The sequence below is a fragment of the Pleurodeles waltl genome, chromosome 5 (genome assembly GCF_031143425.1).
Source record: "Pleurodeles waltl isolate 20211129_DDA chromosome 5, aPleWal1.hap1.20221129, whole genome shotgun sequence".
NCBI lineage: Eukaryota > Metazoa > Chordata > Amphibia > Caudata > Salamandridae > Pleurodeles > Pleurodeles waltl.
In genome coordinates this window covers 1333649798-1333665717 of record NC_090444.1, presented here as the reverse complement: position 1 = coordinate 1333665717, position 15920 = coordinate 1333649798, and the positions used below count along the sequence as shown (strand labels likewise).

The 15920-nt window shown below is 41.3% G+C and overlaps 1 protein-coding gene across 1 annotated transcript in view; it reads right to left on the bottom strand.

Annotated features, from left to right (window-relative positions):
• The window catches only part of CEP162 (centrosomal protein 162), a 697428-nt gene that overhangs the window by 519498 nt on the left and 162010 nt on the right, over positions 1–15920 (bottom strand). The window contains exon 7 of the mRNA XM_069235591.1: positions 1943–2064. Within this exon, the coding sequence (XP_069091692.1) occupies positions 1943–2064 (122 nt within the window). The remainder of the gene's footprint in view (positions 1–1942; positions 2065–15920) is intronic.

Sequence of the window (15920 nt, the reverse complement as noted above, 5' to 3'; positions counted from 1 at the left end):
AAGGAGCCCCCAGAGTGCATGGAATCATATAATCAATACTGGCAACAGTATTGGGGTATGATTCCAAAATGTTTGATACCAAACATGCTCAGGTTCGGAGTTACCATTATGTAGCTGGATAGAAGTAGTGACCTGTGTTGAGTACATGAGTAAAACGGCTTCCCCGCACTTACGAATTCCAGGAAAATGGAGCTGGAATTCGTAGAGGTACCTCTGCTCACGCAGGGGTGCCCTCACACACAGGTACCTGTAACCCTGTCCTCTGGGCTAGGACGGTCTGCCATAGGGGTGACTTATAGTGACCTGATGCAGTGACCTGTAGTGAAAGGGTTCATGCACCTTTTCACGGAGGCTGCAATGGCAGGCCTGCAGACACATTTTGTATGGGATCCCATGGGTAGCACAATACATGCTGCAGCTCATGGAGAACCCATGGTGCCCAAATGCCCTGGGTACAATATACTAGGGACTTATATGGGGGCACCAGTATGCCAACTGTGATGAGTGCTAAGTCCTAAGCAACCAAATTTAGAGGGAGAGAGCACCGTCACTGGGGTCCTGGATAGCAGGATCCTTGTGAACACCGTCAAAACACACTGTCAGCAGGCAAAAAGTGGGGGTAACCATTTAAAAAAGAGGGTACTTTGCTAGAATCAACAATAAAGGACGACAAGCGAAAAAAATTCTCTGGTAAATACACAATTAGGTACAAAAAGAAAGGATTACATTATTAGAAACTTTTGGTGCTACATTTTCAAAGTGCATAAAGTGTTTATACCTTACAACAATGGCGATTCTTGGGCGCTTTGTAGCACAGTATTTTTTCTCATTGCAAAAAATAACTCTTCAGGGTACAAGAATGTATAAAGTGCTAATGCTTTACTATATTAGGACTAGTAGGACCCGTGCAGAACGTAAAACTAGATATTTTTACGGAATCATCTCGTCCAATGAAGTCCAAATATACTGATATTTTTACAGGCCACCAGTTCGCCTGGCATATGCTTCTTCAAATACATTAAGAAGTATTTTGTTAGATAGAGATGAAAGAGCAGAGCATTGTGTTCTGGGAGCTTTCTCGTGAAGATGAAAAAAAACATAACTGGGGGACTGTCACTGTGATTGTAGTGGCCAATGGCAGCCTTAAAGTGACAATGCAGTGTTTTCTTAATGCAACACGGTATGCCTACGACAACAGTTTCTTTTCATTATCTTCACTTTTATAAAGGGAATGTATAACTCTTTCCGACCAGCAATGGTGTTCTTTGTTTCTTATATTTAATTTGAGTTTTTCATGAGTTTGCTCCTTAATTCGTTTGTAAAAGTGCTAAAATGCAAAGAAGCGTATGCCTATTCTTATGCATATCATTAGTTTGCTTTATTGCAGTTTTGATTCTTTTCACATTTAAAAGTGTTGTGCAGGCACGAGGAGGACAATCCAGTGTTTATGATTATTAATGAAACTCCCTTGACAAAGAAATAATAAAAAAAATTCAAGTTGAAACTTACAAAAGTCACTTAATTATAACCAACCTAAGACCTTAAATCAATTCAAGTCTGGAGATCAAACATAACATTAGGACATCAACACAAATGCCATTAAACACTAAGAAAACACGTTTTATCCGATAAACACGAGGTGCAAAAAACACAAAGGTAGACAAACAGAGGTGTGGGACTACAACGCTGAGATACATTTCCACAGGCACGAAAATATGCCAGAAGTATGTTCCTTCTTTATTTGTCGAATTAGACAGCCAGCCCACAACAGGGAGACATAAGGCCAGCTCCAAGGACTGCAGGCAATAGAACGTTGCAGTTCCAAGATCTCGCCCAATGTTCTAAATATCTATAATGACATCATGATAGGAGAGATCCCTTTTCTCAATAAACAATACACCTAGAACACCACTAAACATACTACAGTGCTTACGTGATGTACCTGTTTTTCCTTATTTAACCCTTCTCCAGTTTGCGAAGCTGGCTCTTTGCGGTGTGTTTCTTTTTCTGTATGAACAGACGGATGGGTCTCTGATTCGTCTTCGAAGTCCTCACTATAATTTCCTACAAAATAATTGAAAAAAAATACAGTGAAATATTAACAGCGTGAACTTACTCACACACAAAAACCCAGGTTTAGCTCCTTACCAGCATAGGCAATCAGGGACGGCAGGAGCCTCAGTAAGTCTACATTTCTCGAATCTGACATCAAGGTCAAAAGCTCCTGACACAATTTGGAAGGACACCTCTGAAATCCGATTTCTTTCAAATACAGAATGTCAAATATAGACACTATAGGCCAGATTTACAAGGCCCTAGCGCCTCCTTGCGCCACATTAGCATAATATTTTTTTACGCTAATGTGGTTCATGGAGGCAAAAACCAGCACGCCATATTTACAAAGTGGAACAATACATGCAGTGCTCCACTTTGCGACCCCTTGCGCCACATTATAACTGAGCCAGACATAATGTATGCAAGGGGGGCATTTTGGCATTAGGAGGCATGCAAAAGTGTTGCAATGATATCTACAACATTTCATTGTGCCATTTTTGACGTAATTTTTAATGCCAGCTCAAAGTAGGCGTTAAAAAGGCACACCCATAATAACCTATGGGCCTCCTTGCACTTTGCTTCATTAGTGTTAAGCTTTTTGCCGCTAGTGGAGCAAAGCGCCACAATAGCGTAAAAAATGTTAACACTATTGGCCTAACATGTGCCATGGTGCACCGTATTGGAAATACAATGCAACCATAGTGTTGTTAGGTGGCTGTAGGGACACACAAGAAAAGTGGTGCATCGGGACCGATGTGCCACTTTCTTGTAAACCTGGCCCTATGTGTTTTGGAGAAGGATGTTTTAAGTAATCGTCCTCTTGCAAAAACCAGCAACTGTTTGTGATACAAAGAGCAGCTATTCATACACAGCTTAAGACTTATGAAGCACAAACCAAATCAGAAGGGATTTCTGGCATTTCAACTTCTATTACTTTATGTACTTTGCTTTTTGGGGCAAAGTGGTCCACAGATTCTTGCTGACAAATCCACAATGAAGTAAATAAATGGGCATTCAAAGGAAAAGAGAAGTGGGCCAACACTAACCTTGCCCTTTGAAACAGCTTAAGACTTATGAAGCACAAACCAAATCAGAAGATATTTCAGGCCTTAAATAGTGAAATCTGCTTCGTCCATTCAGTGGTCACTGTGAGCAATAGGTGAATGGCTCGAGAGAAATGCAAATCAAGATTTAAAGATAAGAGCGTACAGTGTCTAGTAGCTTAGCATACGAGTCTAATATTTGTCACAAATTTCCGTCACCTTTATGTGGAATCCAGCAGTACAGAGGCCATGGAGGTAGAAAAATGTAAAGCTAACTTTAGATGGACATAACCTGGAAAAGGAAATCTGTGTTTCCCCCAACACTAACGATTTTTAAAAATATATATATTTTATTGTTTTTTTAATGATACACAAATAACATAAAATATTATCAAACAAGTTCACAAACTCCATGGACCCCCAATAATAGACAGACTGAGTGATGTGACTGGGAGATGTCCTGCAGCAATCAGGGATGAGGCCGCAGGAATAGCCTTGTCCTTCTTGAGGGAAATTATTACATCACTAATTCAGAAGTGACACACTCGGCTGCAGCCGTGTCCACGTAAACCTGCCTGATACTCGTTTTTGCATATCGCCACCTAAACTTGGGGATTTAACAGAAAAGATTCAATTGTAATATTTACACTGTTCTCACTGATGGTCCTGATTTGATAGTAGCTCAAGTAAGTAACTAGAGGGAGTCCAACTTTAATAATTGTTTTATACGCCCTTCTCAAAGGAGAAGAGGAGGAGGAAGAAAGGAAAAACAAAAGGAAGAGGAAGAAGATGAAGAAGAAGAAGAAGAAGAAGAAGATGATGATGAAGAAGAAGGTTTAAAATATGATACAATGTAGATAAAACAAAAGTCCATTCCTTTCCAGTCCTACAAGCACAGCGTTTGCACAAGCTGCTTGGTGGTGTGAAGCTTAGGCATCCCAAGGAGCAGAGAAGAATCAGCTGAAAGTGTTGGAGGATAACTAGAAGCTCACTCATACATATTAGTGCAGCTTCAGAGACAACCTTCAAAGCAGCCGCTGTGCGTTTTTCACAGGATCAAGCATAGAAAGTATCACTTACATTCAAGACGTAGCTGAGATAAAGGTCAACTCTTTTCATAAGAAAATATTAATTTTCTGTGAAATTTACACATTGTAAAATGTCTGCCAAACGTGGCATTAGCATGGGTTTGTGATATGTGCATCACTTGACTTAGAAGAGCATATATCATCTGTTTTGTGTATTGTGAATTATAAACACTCCATTGTGATAGGCCACTGATGGGCCTGTTGCAACAGAAAACTTGGAATCCATGCTTTGTTCAATGGATTAGGAGAAGAAGTCATTCACATATCAGAAAAGCATTAACGAATTCAGACCTTTCTATATCTGGAAACATCCCCAAAGGAAGTATGAGCCATAATGTAAATGAAAAAAAGTAAGGGGAAGGAAACAATGGCAACGTCAGTCTGAGATCAAAGAACCCCGCCTCTTCAGCTTCCGGCCACAATCTGGTATTACTCTCCAAATATCGTTCTTCAGCCCCTACAGTACTAAGAATAGTAAAAATTGCCACAAACTGAGATATTAAACATACTAACTCATTACAACTTGACTACTATTTTAAAATATATGCTAGCAACTGTTTCTTACATGTTGTGTTTGATTGCTTCACCCAGCCCTTGACAGTATCTATCAATGCTACTGCCCATAAAAAAACGAAACAAATTTGCACTTTAGAAATCAGTCGGTTCAAAAAGACCTCCTGACCACTAAACAATCATGTCCAGATTTGTAACCCAAGAGCGGAAATCAAAAAATAACACCAACAAATACAACTAACTACACTGAACAGCCACCATAAGAAACATTTGATTTACTCTGTAAGAAGCTGTTCATAGAGTTTAGTGCTGTAAACTTACTCGCTCTGCATAATCCTACCATTTATTGTTGGGCTCAAACATTTGCAGATTGTGTTTCTTCAAAAAGGTCTTTGAGTCACAAGGTAGAGTGGCTCAAATCTTAGTTGGCAATGCACTTAGGCAATGGTTCCCAAACTTTTTCGACCCGTGACTCCCTTGACCTATTGGCCATTGGCTGCGGCTCCCTGTTATGTCACTTTTTTTGACAGGTGGGGGGATGTGAGCCAGGATTTGGGAGCACTTCAATTTTCCTTCCTAAAAAATAATTGGGATGAAGCTGATAAAGGGCTTCTGCGATAGGGACTTGTCTTTAGTGGCTTGGAGTATGCACTGCCAGTAATCTGCTGCTGAAAACCAGTGCACAACATTTTTATCACACTCTTTCTGCCTGCCATTGCGCTTTCTCCTAGTTCCTGGCAAGTTAAAAAAAAAAAAGCACATTAGTATTTTCGATCTCAGATCCTCCAGCACCATACTTGGAAGTCCCATATGTGACAATAGACCTGATTCAGGCCTCAAGGGGAGAAATACATTCTGCCGATTCTTATTTTTTCAATTTCCCGCTTTCCTCTTAAATGTTGACATTTTTGTAATTTCATGATTACCCTCTTTTCTTGAGTAGCTGCAGAACACTGACAGAAGTGACACTCTATCATTGTCCTGATTGGGCCTGACCCTGCCTAAATGGACATACTCTTTATTTATTAGGCAAGACGTCATGTGCTAGTCCAAACCACTCCAGACGCTGACAGCTGTGGCTTCCATAACATCCCCACATGGCATTCCCACATGGGTTACTCAGGGCTGCAAATGCACATTGCAAAACCCTAACAAGTTTGATTTTTGCACTGTGATTCTTTCTTTATCATACTACCGTACGGCTCTGTTCCAAACATAACATCTTTATAATGGAGCCGTATGGTAGTATGAAAGAGAAAGAGTCGCAGTGCTAACAGTGCTTAATTTGAGCCAGTGCTTTCCGCAGGGATTAATTTGAACAGGTGGTTTCCGGTTTTCTGCATCAGACATTTAGAAAGAGCAAAAGATACATATGGGAAACGTGGAGGAAGAGAAACTAAAAAGCATCACTAAGGGAGAAAGTAGAAAGCTGCATGAGTGAACTGAAGGAGTAGGGAGTGGCTGTAAATGGATTAAAGAGGCCCGAGAAGGCTTGCACATTTAAATGCAGCATCCGCTTGTTTCAAAAGAGAGATCTCATCACCATCACATTTTTATCTACAAATTAAGCACTGGGTATACAGTGGGGGGCACAGCACTTATTTTTAAGGACTGGCACTTAGGCCCATATTTATGAAACGTTTGTGCTACATTTGCATTATTTTGTGACGCAAAAGCAGCGCAGACTTACAAAATATACTTATATTTTGTGAGTTTGCGCTGCTTTTGCATAAAAAAATGACGCAAATGCGGCACAAACTTTTCATAAATATGGGCCTTAGTTTTCTGCATCAGGCATTTACTGTGAGCAAAGGCACATATGGGAAGGATGAAGAAAAAGAAGGACGTAAAAGCTCCACATTGGGAGAAAGATGCAAGAGTGAGCTGAAGGGGCAGGGAGAGGCTGTAAATGGATTGAAGAGGCTGAAGATGGCTTTAGGATTACTGCTGCCTCAATATTCTGTGCATGCATATTTAACTGCAGCAGCCACATGTTTCAGAGGAGAGCTTTCAGGCATGTTTTTATTTATAAATATTTAAACACTGAGTGGAAACAAATCAAACTTGATGGGTTTTACAATTTACTATGTAACATTGTAAAACCCTAACAAGTTTGATTTATTTCCACTGTGATTCTTTCTTTTTAATACTACTGTTCGGCTCCATTCTAAACGTAACTTGTCCTTAGAATGGAGCCATACAGTAGTATGAAACAGAAAGAATTGCAGTGCAGATAAATCAAACTTGTTAGGTTTTTGCAATGTTATGATGTCTATTGTAAAATCCATCAAGTTTGATTTGTTTCCACTGCAAGTCTTTCTCTGTCATACTACCATGCAACTTTGTTAGCTGTACCGTAGTATGAAAGAGAGACTCGACGTGGAAACAAATCAAACTTGATGGGTTTTACACTTTACAACATAACATTGCAAAACCCTAACAAGTTCGATTTATTTCCATTGTGATTCTTTCGTTTTCATACTCCTGTAAAGCCTCATTCTAAATGTGATGTACTTTTAGAATGGGGCCCTACGGTAGTATGAAAATGAAAGCATTTCAGTGTTCCTTAGAAGTGCGCAGCGCCCCTGGTGAGTTCTGATGGCGCACCAGGGAGCCACGGCGCACACTTTGGGATGCACTGCACTTAGGCATCAGCTCCACTGTTAGATTGTTTTTTGCAAAGCGGGTGAGTATACTGTTGGAGAAGTATGTAGGATATTTTAGTAGTCAAAGTGCATAACAAAGTTAAAGTGTAAAAGAAAAAGAAATCTGAAGCAACCACTGGCCTCCAGGGAAGTAGGTGGGTGCAGTTGAATCTAAAGCACTACACGCTATTAACAGATAGAAGAGTAACGTTTCAATTCGTAGCATGTGCAGATGCAGATACACATGCTCTGCATATACTGTAAAGCAGTACTCCCTCTAACAGTGGTCAGCCAGTGGACAGCACGGATGCTTGAAAGAAAGTCCTTAAAACAGATGCTTGAAAGAAAGTCCTAAAGACAGTCTGACCAACTCTAGGAGATGGCGAGCTAGGACTTCCACACAGTAGTCTTTAGTGAATGTGTGTGAATGTGTGTGGAGTGTAACATGTAGATGCCTTGCAAATGTCAGCTATCAGGATGCTACCAAGGAAAAGCCATGGTGGCACGGTTCTTATGGATAGATTGTGGTCTGGGCAGGGCAGGCAACATTCTCTTGCTTTGAGATAGAAGGTTTAATTGCACTTGACAATCCACCTGGCTATACCTGCCTTTAACAGAGGGTGACCTTTGTAATGTTTAGCAAATGTGATGAAAAAATGGTTGTGTTTTGTGGAAAGTCTTGGTCCTGTCAATGTAGTACATAAGTAAGCATTTTACATCAAGGGTGTGAAGCGCACCTTCTGCTACAGAACCTGGTTGAGGGAAAAGGCAGGAAGCTCAATTTTTTGGTTGAAGTGAAAGGAAGGGGAATATGACCTTTGGGAGGAATTTAGAGATGGTTCTAAGGACGTCTGTCAGTATGGACCTGAAAGAAAGACTCTACCAAGGTGATGGCCTGCAGCTTGGTAACATTCTTTAAGGTTGTAATAGTGACAAGAAAAGCAACCTTACTGGTTCAAACGGATGGCCTATAACAGCTGTTCCCAACTTGTGGTCCGCGGACCGCTAGGGGTCCGTGACACTTTCCCAGGGGGTCCGCAGGCCTGGGCCGACAGGTTAGAGCCTCTCGCTGCTTGTCTTTTTTATATTTATTACTTCATTTGTGCAGCAGTTTGAAAAGATTAGGCAAAATTCTATGTACATCCAGGAGCTTTCAGGGAAAAATGAAAGCGTCAAGATAACTGATGATTAATGTACCAGCTGGACAGAGATGGAAGTTTTGTCTAGTGGCAGTTTTGACTCATCTAAGGTAGCACAGATGGTTAATATGCCTGTTGCAAAGAACATGTATCATGCAAAGAACAGTATTTTATATGCATGGCACAGTGGGTTACTGTTTTTGTCACAGGGACTCTTTTGTTGGTCTGCAGCTCATAAGTTATAGTCGTAATCTAGCACAGTGAGCTATGAACTGGCATCAAAGATTGGCATGCAAACTGCATGGCAAAAATTATGCTTTTTTTCCCAGTCTTCCATTAATCCTTATGCTGCTAAAATAGTTTGCTCACATAGAAATACATTCTTATTAAAGTCAACACTAGCCACTGTGTTATGTTCTGAATCCTGAGTTTGTGCTACTCCAGACTGAGCACTTTTAGCAAATGCCTACTAGTATGGACGGTATGAGAATCCTACACCTTGTAGCCCCCTGTAAAGTGATCGACACCCTACACTGGTATGAGTAGAGCTATAAAACAAATGAAATACAAGTGACAGAGAGGCTATGGAGAGATGAGAGGCCCTTATGGTTTTACTTCCTTTCCCCAACACATATTTTTGTGAAAAAGCTTTCTCACATATTGTGTAACTAAAGAATAAAAACAGAAATTGCTTGCGAAATGTAGAATTTGACCTGAGAATTCAACTTTCCTAAATAAAACTAAACATTGAAAAAGTTAGTCACTGAGATGCAGCACCAACCTTTCCATTAAAGTTTTTTGATTTTTGTATCTTTTTCCATAATAAAATAATTATATCTTTAGTAATATTGAGTATTTGTTTGCCGTGTACTTTTTATGTATTTTTTGTGAATTACTGTTTTAATGTTTGAAATTTAAAATCGTACAAATTGCCGGGGTCCCTGGCATCCACTAGTGATTCAGTGGGGGTCCTCAGGAGTCAAAAGGTTGGGAACCACTGGCCTATAAATTTCACAGGAACAACATTAAGGTTTCAGACCAGGACAGGAGGTACTCTAGGTGGGATGACCTGCTTGAGAGCCTGCATGAAAGCCTTGATGATAGGTATCCTAAACAAAATAGTGTTCCCTGGTTTGCATGTAGCTTGGCAGCTTAACAGGCATGTGTAGTGGGCCTGTGTGTTTCTTTCAGAATGTTCATGCATTCTAGAGGGAGATTAAGGTAACAAAGCTCTAGGACTTCAGGAGCCAAGGTGCTACTCTGAGCTGCCTGGGATTTTGATGATCTTGCCTTGATTCTGCATGAGAAGCTCCTGCCTATTTTGGACCTTCCTGTGGGATTTTACAGACATCCTAAAAAGGGTTGAGAACCTGGGTTGTCTGGCATGTGGCAGCCACCAGAATGAGAGCTAGGGAGGTTTGCCAAAGCTTCCTGATCACACATGAAAGGAGTGGAAGAAGAGGAAAAGCATAGGCAAAGATCCCTCACTTTCATCCATAAAGCGTTGCCCGTGGACTGAGTGTGTGGAAACTTGGAGGTGAAGTTTTGGCATTGTGCTGTGTGGCTGTGAAGAGGTTGACATCGACAATTCCTCCTCCCAATGACAGAAGTCCCAGAGAAGGGCTTGCAGGTGGAGTTCCCACTCGTGGACTTGTTGCTGCATCCTGCTGACTAGGTCTGCAAAGCTGTTTCCCTCTACCATACCAGAAGGTACTCCACCAAGTGTGCATCTGATGGTCATTTCCCCAATGCCAAATACTCTCCTCTTGTGCTGATAGCTGTGGAGAGTGTGTGCCGCCTCTCTTTCTGTTGGTAATACATTGCAGTCATGTTGTCACTTTTTATGATGATCATTTAGTTCTAGATGATCTGAAGGAAGGCCATGATAGCTGGATGGCTAGAAGCTCTAGGTGGTGGATGTGGAGGCCCCGCAGTAGCGGTGACCACAAGGCATGAACCATTAGGCCTTGGAGACGCACTTCCCATCCTGAAAGTGAAGGGTCTGTGGTGAAGGTCACCTACGGATAGGGTCCATGAAGGGCCGGCACGGCAACAGTTTGCCACAGTTCCAGCACTGCAGAGAGCAATAGGTGCTGGCCATATCAACACTTAATATTCCAAGTGACCCTCTGCCTGTGACGATTGCGCAGATAGACACCGCTGGAGAGGACACATGTGTAGTATGGCATGGCTATGCAGGAGACGATCATCCCTAGGAGACACATCACTGTTCAGACTGTTCGATTATGATGTGGCTGAAACGGAGGGAGTACCTGTTAGAAACCTGGTACTCAGAGTTGGCTGGGGCAGGCTTTGCCCATGATTGAGTTGAGGATGGGCCCTAGAAAGGGCTGAATCGGAAGGTTCTGGAAATGGGATTTGGTTGCATTTATGATAAATCTGAACCTGTGAAAGAGGGAAATGGTGGGTTGAGTGTGCACCAGACACTGGAGCTTCCCTGCACTCTTGATCAGCCAATTGTCGAGACAGGAGAACATGTGAATGCCCTCCCTTCTGAGATGGGCAGTCACCACAGCTAGGCATTTGGTCAACCACCTTAGGGCTGCGGTGACTTCGATTGGCAATATTTTGAACTGGTAAAGTTGACCACTTATCACAAATCGTAGATAGCTGCGGTGAGAAGGATAGTAGGGTATGTGAAAGCAGGTGTCAACAGATCGACTGCGTTAATGAAGTCACCTTGCTGTAGCAGTGGAATTACATCAAATAAAGTAGTCCTGAAAGTGTCTTGACAGGATGTACTTGTTGAGGGGCATAAGGTCCACCATGGAACTTGGCGGCCAGTCTTTTTTGTGGATCAGAAAGTCCAGACAGTACACGCCTTTGCTGTGACGCTGCAGTGGTACTAGCTCTATGGTGCCCTTGAGGATGAATGCCTGCACTTCCTCTTGAAGAAGGCACTGGTGTTTCAGGAGAGTGTGTTTGTGGGGTAGGACGCTTGGTGGAGGTGAGCTCAAGGCAGTACCTGTGCTCTATGATGGAGAGAACCCATCAATCGGAGGTGATCTCTTCCCAGCAGGGAACAAACTCCTGGAGTCCCTCCCCCCCCCCGAAAAGAGGTGTGTGGTCGAGGGGATGAGAAGAAAATCATTGCTTAAAGGTAGAGGCCCCCTTGGAGGCAGTGCCTCTGCCTCAGTAGTGGTTACTCTGTAAAGAATCCTGTGTGTCACCTCTGCCCCCTTGCTGGTAAAAGGACTGCTGCTGGCACTGATAGAGGTAGTCTTGGAGGTGCCTCTACCCTTTCACCATCGAAAGGAACACCTGAGAGAGGATGTCTGAAGGGCATCCCTGGCTTTAGCTGTGTACTTAGAATTTCCCTAACATCTTATCAACTTGTGGCCCAACAAGGTGTTCCCAGTCAAAGGGAAAGTTGATGATATGCTGCTGGACATTTGGCTTGAAATAAAAGATGAGCAGCCAGGAGTGGCAACACAAAGTGATGGAGGTACTAACCCCTCCAGCTGAAGTATCAGCAGTATCCAGGTCACATTGTATATCAGCATTAGATATTAGCTCCTCCTATGGCACTATCCCTTCTCCTCTTTCCTTATGTTCTGGAGGGAGGTGTTGGAGCAGGTCATCCATTTCAGCCCACTCTGCTCTGTTTTAACAAGACAGAAAGCCCATGGAATTGATGATGCAACAGTGGGTTGCAGCACCTATGCCTACTGTCTTGCCTGTAGCGCCACTCCTGTCTAAGAGATCGGAATCAAGAATAAAAGCCCGAAAGGGGGCAGTTATGATGTTGCAAGTTAACATATGGGCCCAAATCTGAGATTCCCAAAGATAAACATACAGAGTTTCATGACAGTCAACATAAGATCAGGACTTCTGATAAAAAAGTCACAATTCAGTAGCTGCCATTTTCCAGAGCTGTAACTATATGTTCAAATTTGTTAATGCCCAATTGTTTTTATTTAAGGGACACGCCTCACTTATGTTATATCCTGAGGAGACTGATTCAATTGACCGGTCATTCAGTAATCAAACAGTTGCAGCGTCTTCAGTCTAACTGGGGCATCCAATCTGATTTCCATACATTTCAAATATGTAAGTGGAAGGGTCACTTTTTCTTTTTTTTAAAGGTTTGTCTTCATATAGCAGTGTGTATGTGACTTTTTCCAAAGCCAGTACATGCCATACTCTATGGAGCCACAATGGAATGTGCAAAGATTCTATATGTTTCCAAAAAAGCACTCTCTGTGCTTTAGGACATCTTATTGTTTGCCGTATTTGTAGTCTTCTCTACTGTGGAAATCAGGAAATGTTTCTTACTTGTAAACCTAGTGCTCTTCCAGGGAATCCTCATCACAGTGATAAGCATGGAGTTGTCCCGCCCACGAGCCAGACCCAGGAGCATTTTGCAAAATATATACCTGTGTATGCACACATTCCTTTTTGAAAACTAAAAAGGCATATACATGTTAATAAATAATTGGCTTTTCAGCCCTTAAGTGGCTAGGAATGGTCATATTTCATTTGTTTTATTTTTAAAGCCTTTCCAAATGTATTAATATAGTCACTGTACATAAAGTGACTAGAAACATCAGTCACAAACCTCTTTTTCAAAAAGGGAAAATAAAGGACATGCAGGACAATGCTAGAGCAAAGGCTGCACAGCTAAAATAGTAAAACTAGCACAGTGCCATTACGTGCCTCACCTTTAGTTCAGTATCCCATCATGCACCAGAAGAGAAAGTTAAGTCAGTTCATGTTTACAAAAATAAAATGAGCACAAAACAGAAATCTCTGCTAAGTGTTGCTTGGGGAGGTTGGGGGCTGCTTATGACTTTGATGATGATTCTCCTGAAAGAGAAATAGGATTACAAATAAGAACCTTTTCCTTATTTTCAAGGAAATCCTCATCAATAGACATAAGCACTGAATAGAACGGCAAGCTGATCCCACAAGAAAGATAGCAGACAAGAAGTAAAAAGCTGAAGATTTCCCACATTATGCAAAAAGATTCCTTAGAAAGGCCTGATCCACTTGGTCATCAGCTATCAAATCTGAATCCGAACAACTGTGTCTGGTAAAGGTATGTACTGATCTCCACATAGCACCTTTACATATTTCTACAATGGGTACATTTTTAGTAGAGCCATATTCTCTGCTTTTACCTAAGTTAACTGAGCTTTAGGCTTACCAGGGATGGATTTATTTGCCATTGGTAACAGAAAATTATACAAGATGATCCACCTGATAATGAGCTGTTTTGAAATGGAAAGACCAGGGATACGATGACCACCGTTGACAAATAAGTGGTAAGTTTGTCTCTTCTCTTTTGTCTTATCAAGATAAAATGTTAATTCTCTCTTGAAATTCAATAAATGAAGGTCTCTTTCCACCAGATTAGACGGATTTGGGAAACAAGCTGGTAAAGAAATTGTCTGATTTATATGAAAATCAGACACTACATAGGGAAGAAAAGGAGGACGAGTTCTCATTACCAACCTGTTCTTATGAAAAACTGTACAAGGCTCTTTTCAGCCTAATGTTTTAATTTTGCCTACTCTGCGAACAGTTGCAATGTCTACAATTAATGTTGCAGACTTGCTTTATGTACTGGTTCAAAGGAAACACCAATGAGCTTTGAAAGTATTATGTTTAATTCTTATGTGAGAGGAGTTCGAACAAGAGGAAAAATCTTCTTATTCCATTCTTAAAAAAGGAGGTTGGTAGGTTGGGATGCATGGCAGCTTCCTGTGTGGTCTTTCTGATAGGGAAGAGGATCTATGAACCATCACTTCTGAGGCTATTCCAGGGCTATTAGAATCATCCTTGCTTTGGAATGTCATAGTTTGGTCAAGACTATTGAAATCAGAGGGATGAGAAAAAAAGCCAAATGTTTTTGACCAGTCAATCAAAAGGTCATTCCCCATGGTTCTTGGATTGTAATATCTTGATGAGAAGCTTTGTCATTTTTTGTTGATGTGTCTTCAAAAAGATCTATTTGAGGAAAACCCTAATTTCCTAAAACGTTTTGCAGTATTTCGCCCTGGAGGACCCAATCATGATTTTCTTCTATCACACAACTTAAGGTATCTGTTTGTAGGTTCTGAATGCCAGGCATGGGGAGAATTCATTAGGTGAGGAATCCACAGGTAGCTGTAGCCATAAGAAGCGTATGTTTTCTAAATAAAGGGAAGAATAATTTCTGAGCAAGATGGACAGCTACCAAATCCAACAAATAGATATGACAGGATTTCTCCTTCTCTGTCCAAGTTTCATCTACCTGCAGATGGTCCATGTGAGCACCCCAACATAGAAGGGACGCATTTGTTACTAAAGTCTGAGAAAGAATGTCCTGATGAAAGGAACCCCCTTTCAAAACACTGGTTGCTTGGTTCACTACTAAAGGATTGATTGCACAGCTTCTTGGGATAACGTTATCTTGCTCTCCCAGCTCCTCCCTTCTGATTCGCTTAATCTGCCAGGCATTGTTGTAAAGGACTCGTGCAGCTTGGCATTTGATGTTGGAAAAATGCATGATGCCTTTGATCCCATTAATGAGGAGAGTTGACGATGAGTTGGCTAGAGTGTGTGTTTCACAATGTGACATTTCCATTTGCTAGATTGAAGACTCTCCTCCAAAAGCAACACTTTTGCAACAGTGGTGTCTAGTGTTGCACCTCAATAGTGAATCCTTTGTACTGGGGTTAAATGTTGATTTTCGATAGTTGATTTTCAATACCAAGTTCTGCAAGACGTTTACTGCCAAACGAAAATATTTCCTCACTGTATCTGGAGATGATTCTTTTATTAACCGAATGGCCAGATAAGGGTAGTTGAAAATCTTTCATTTTCACAGGCAAGCAGCTACCGCTTCCACGCCCTTTGGCCTCTAGTCTGCTCTTTGTACCTTTTCAAAGGTGAGAACTTTGAACTAAAAATGATGTTTTCCTAACACAAGTTAGGAGCATCCTGTGTTTCTTTATGTTAGGAATGTGAAAATATTGTGGAATGTGCATGAAGCTCTATCATACACATTTAATCTCCTTGATGTAATTTTGGGTAGATTTGGTGCAAGGACAACATCCTGAATCGCTCTTTCTTTTTCCATTTGTTTGTCAGCTTCAGATTGAGGATGGGTCTGAATTCCCATTTTGGATCTTTCTTTGGTAAGAAGCTACTGTGAAGATTTGGGTGTGCTACGTGATGTGGCAGGATAGCATTGTTGTGTAGTACACTCACAAATAAATTCTTAGGTCCAGTCAGGTATGTTTACTTAACCTTAAGCTCAAACCTTGGTAGTTTGGCTGCAAGCAGTAAGGCTTAGCAAAGAAACAATGTGTAAAGCATTTAACAGCACCAAACAGAATAAGAAAGTCACACGACATGAAAGAAACAAGACACCGATTTATAAAAGTAGATTATATTTTTATGAATTTTGAGACCTTGATCATCAAAATCCAT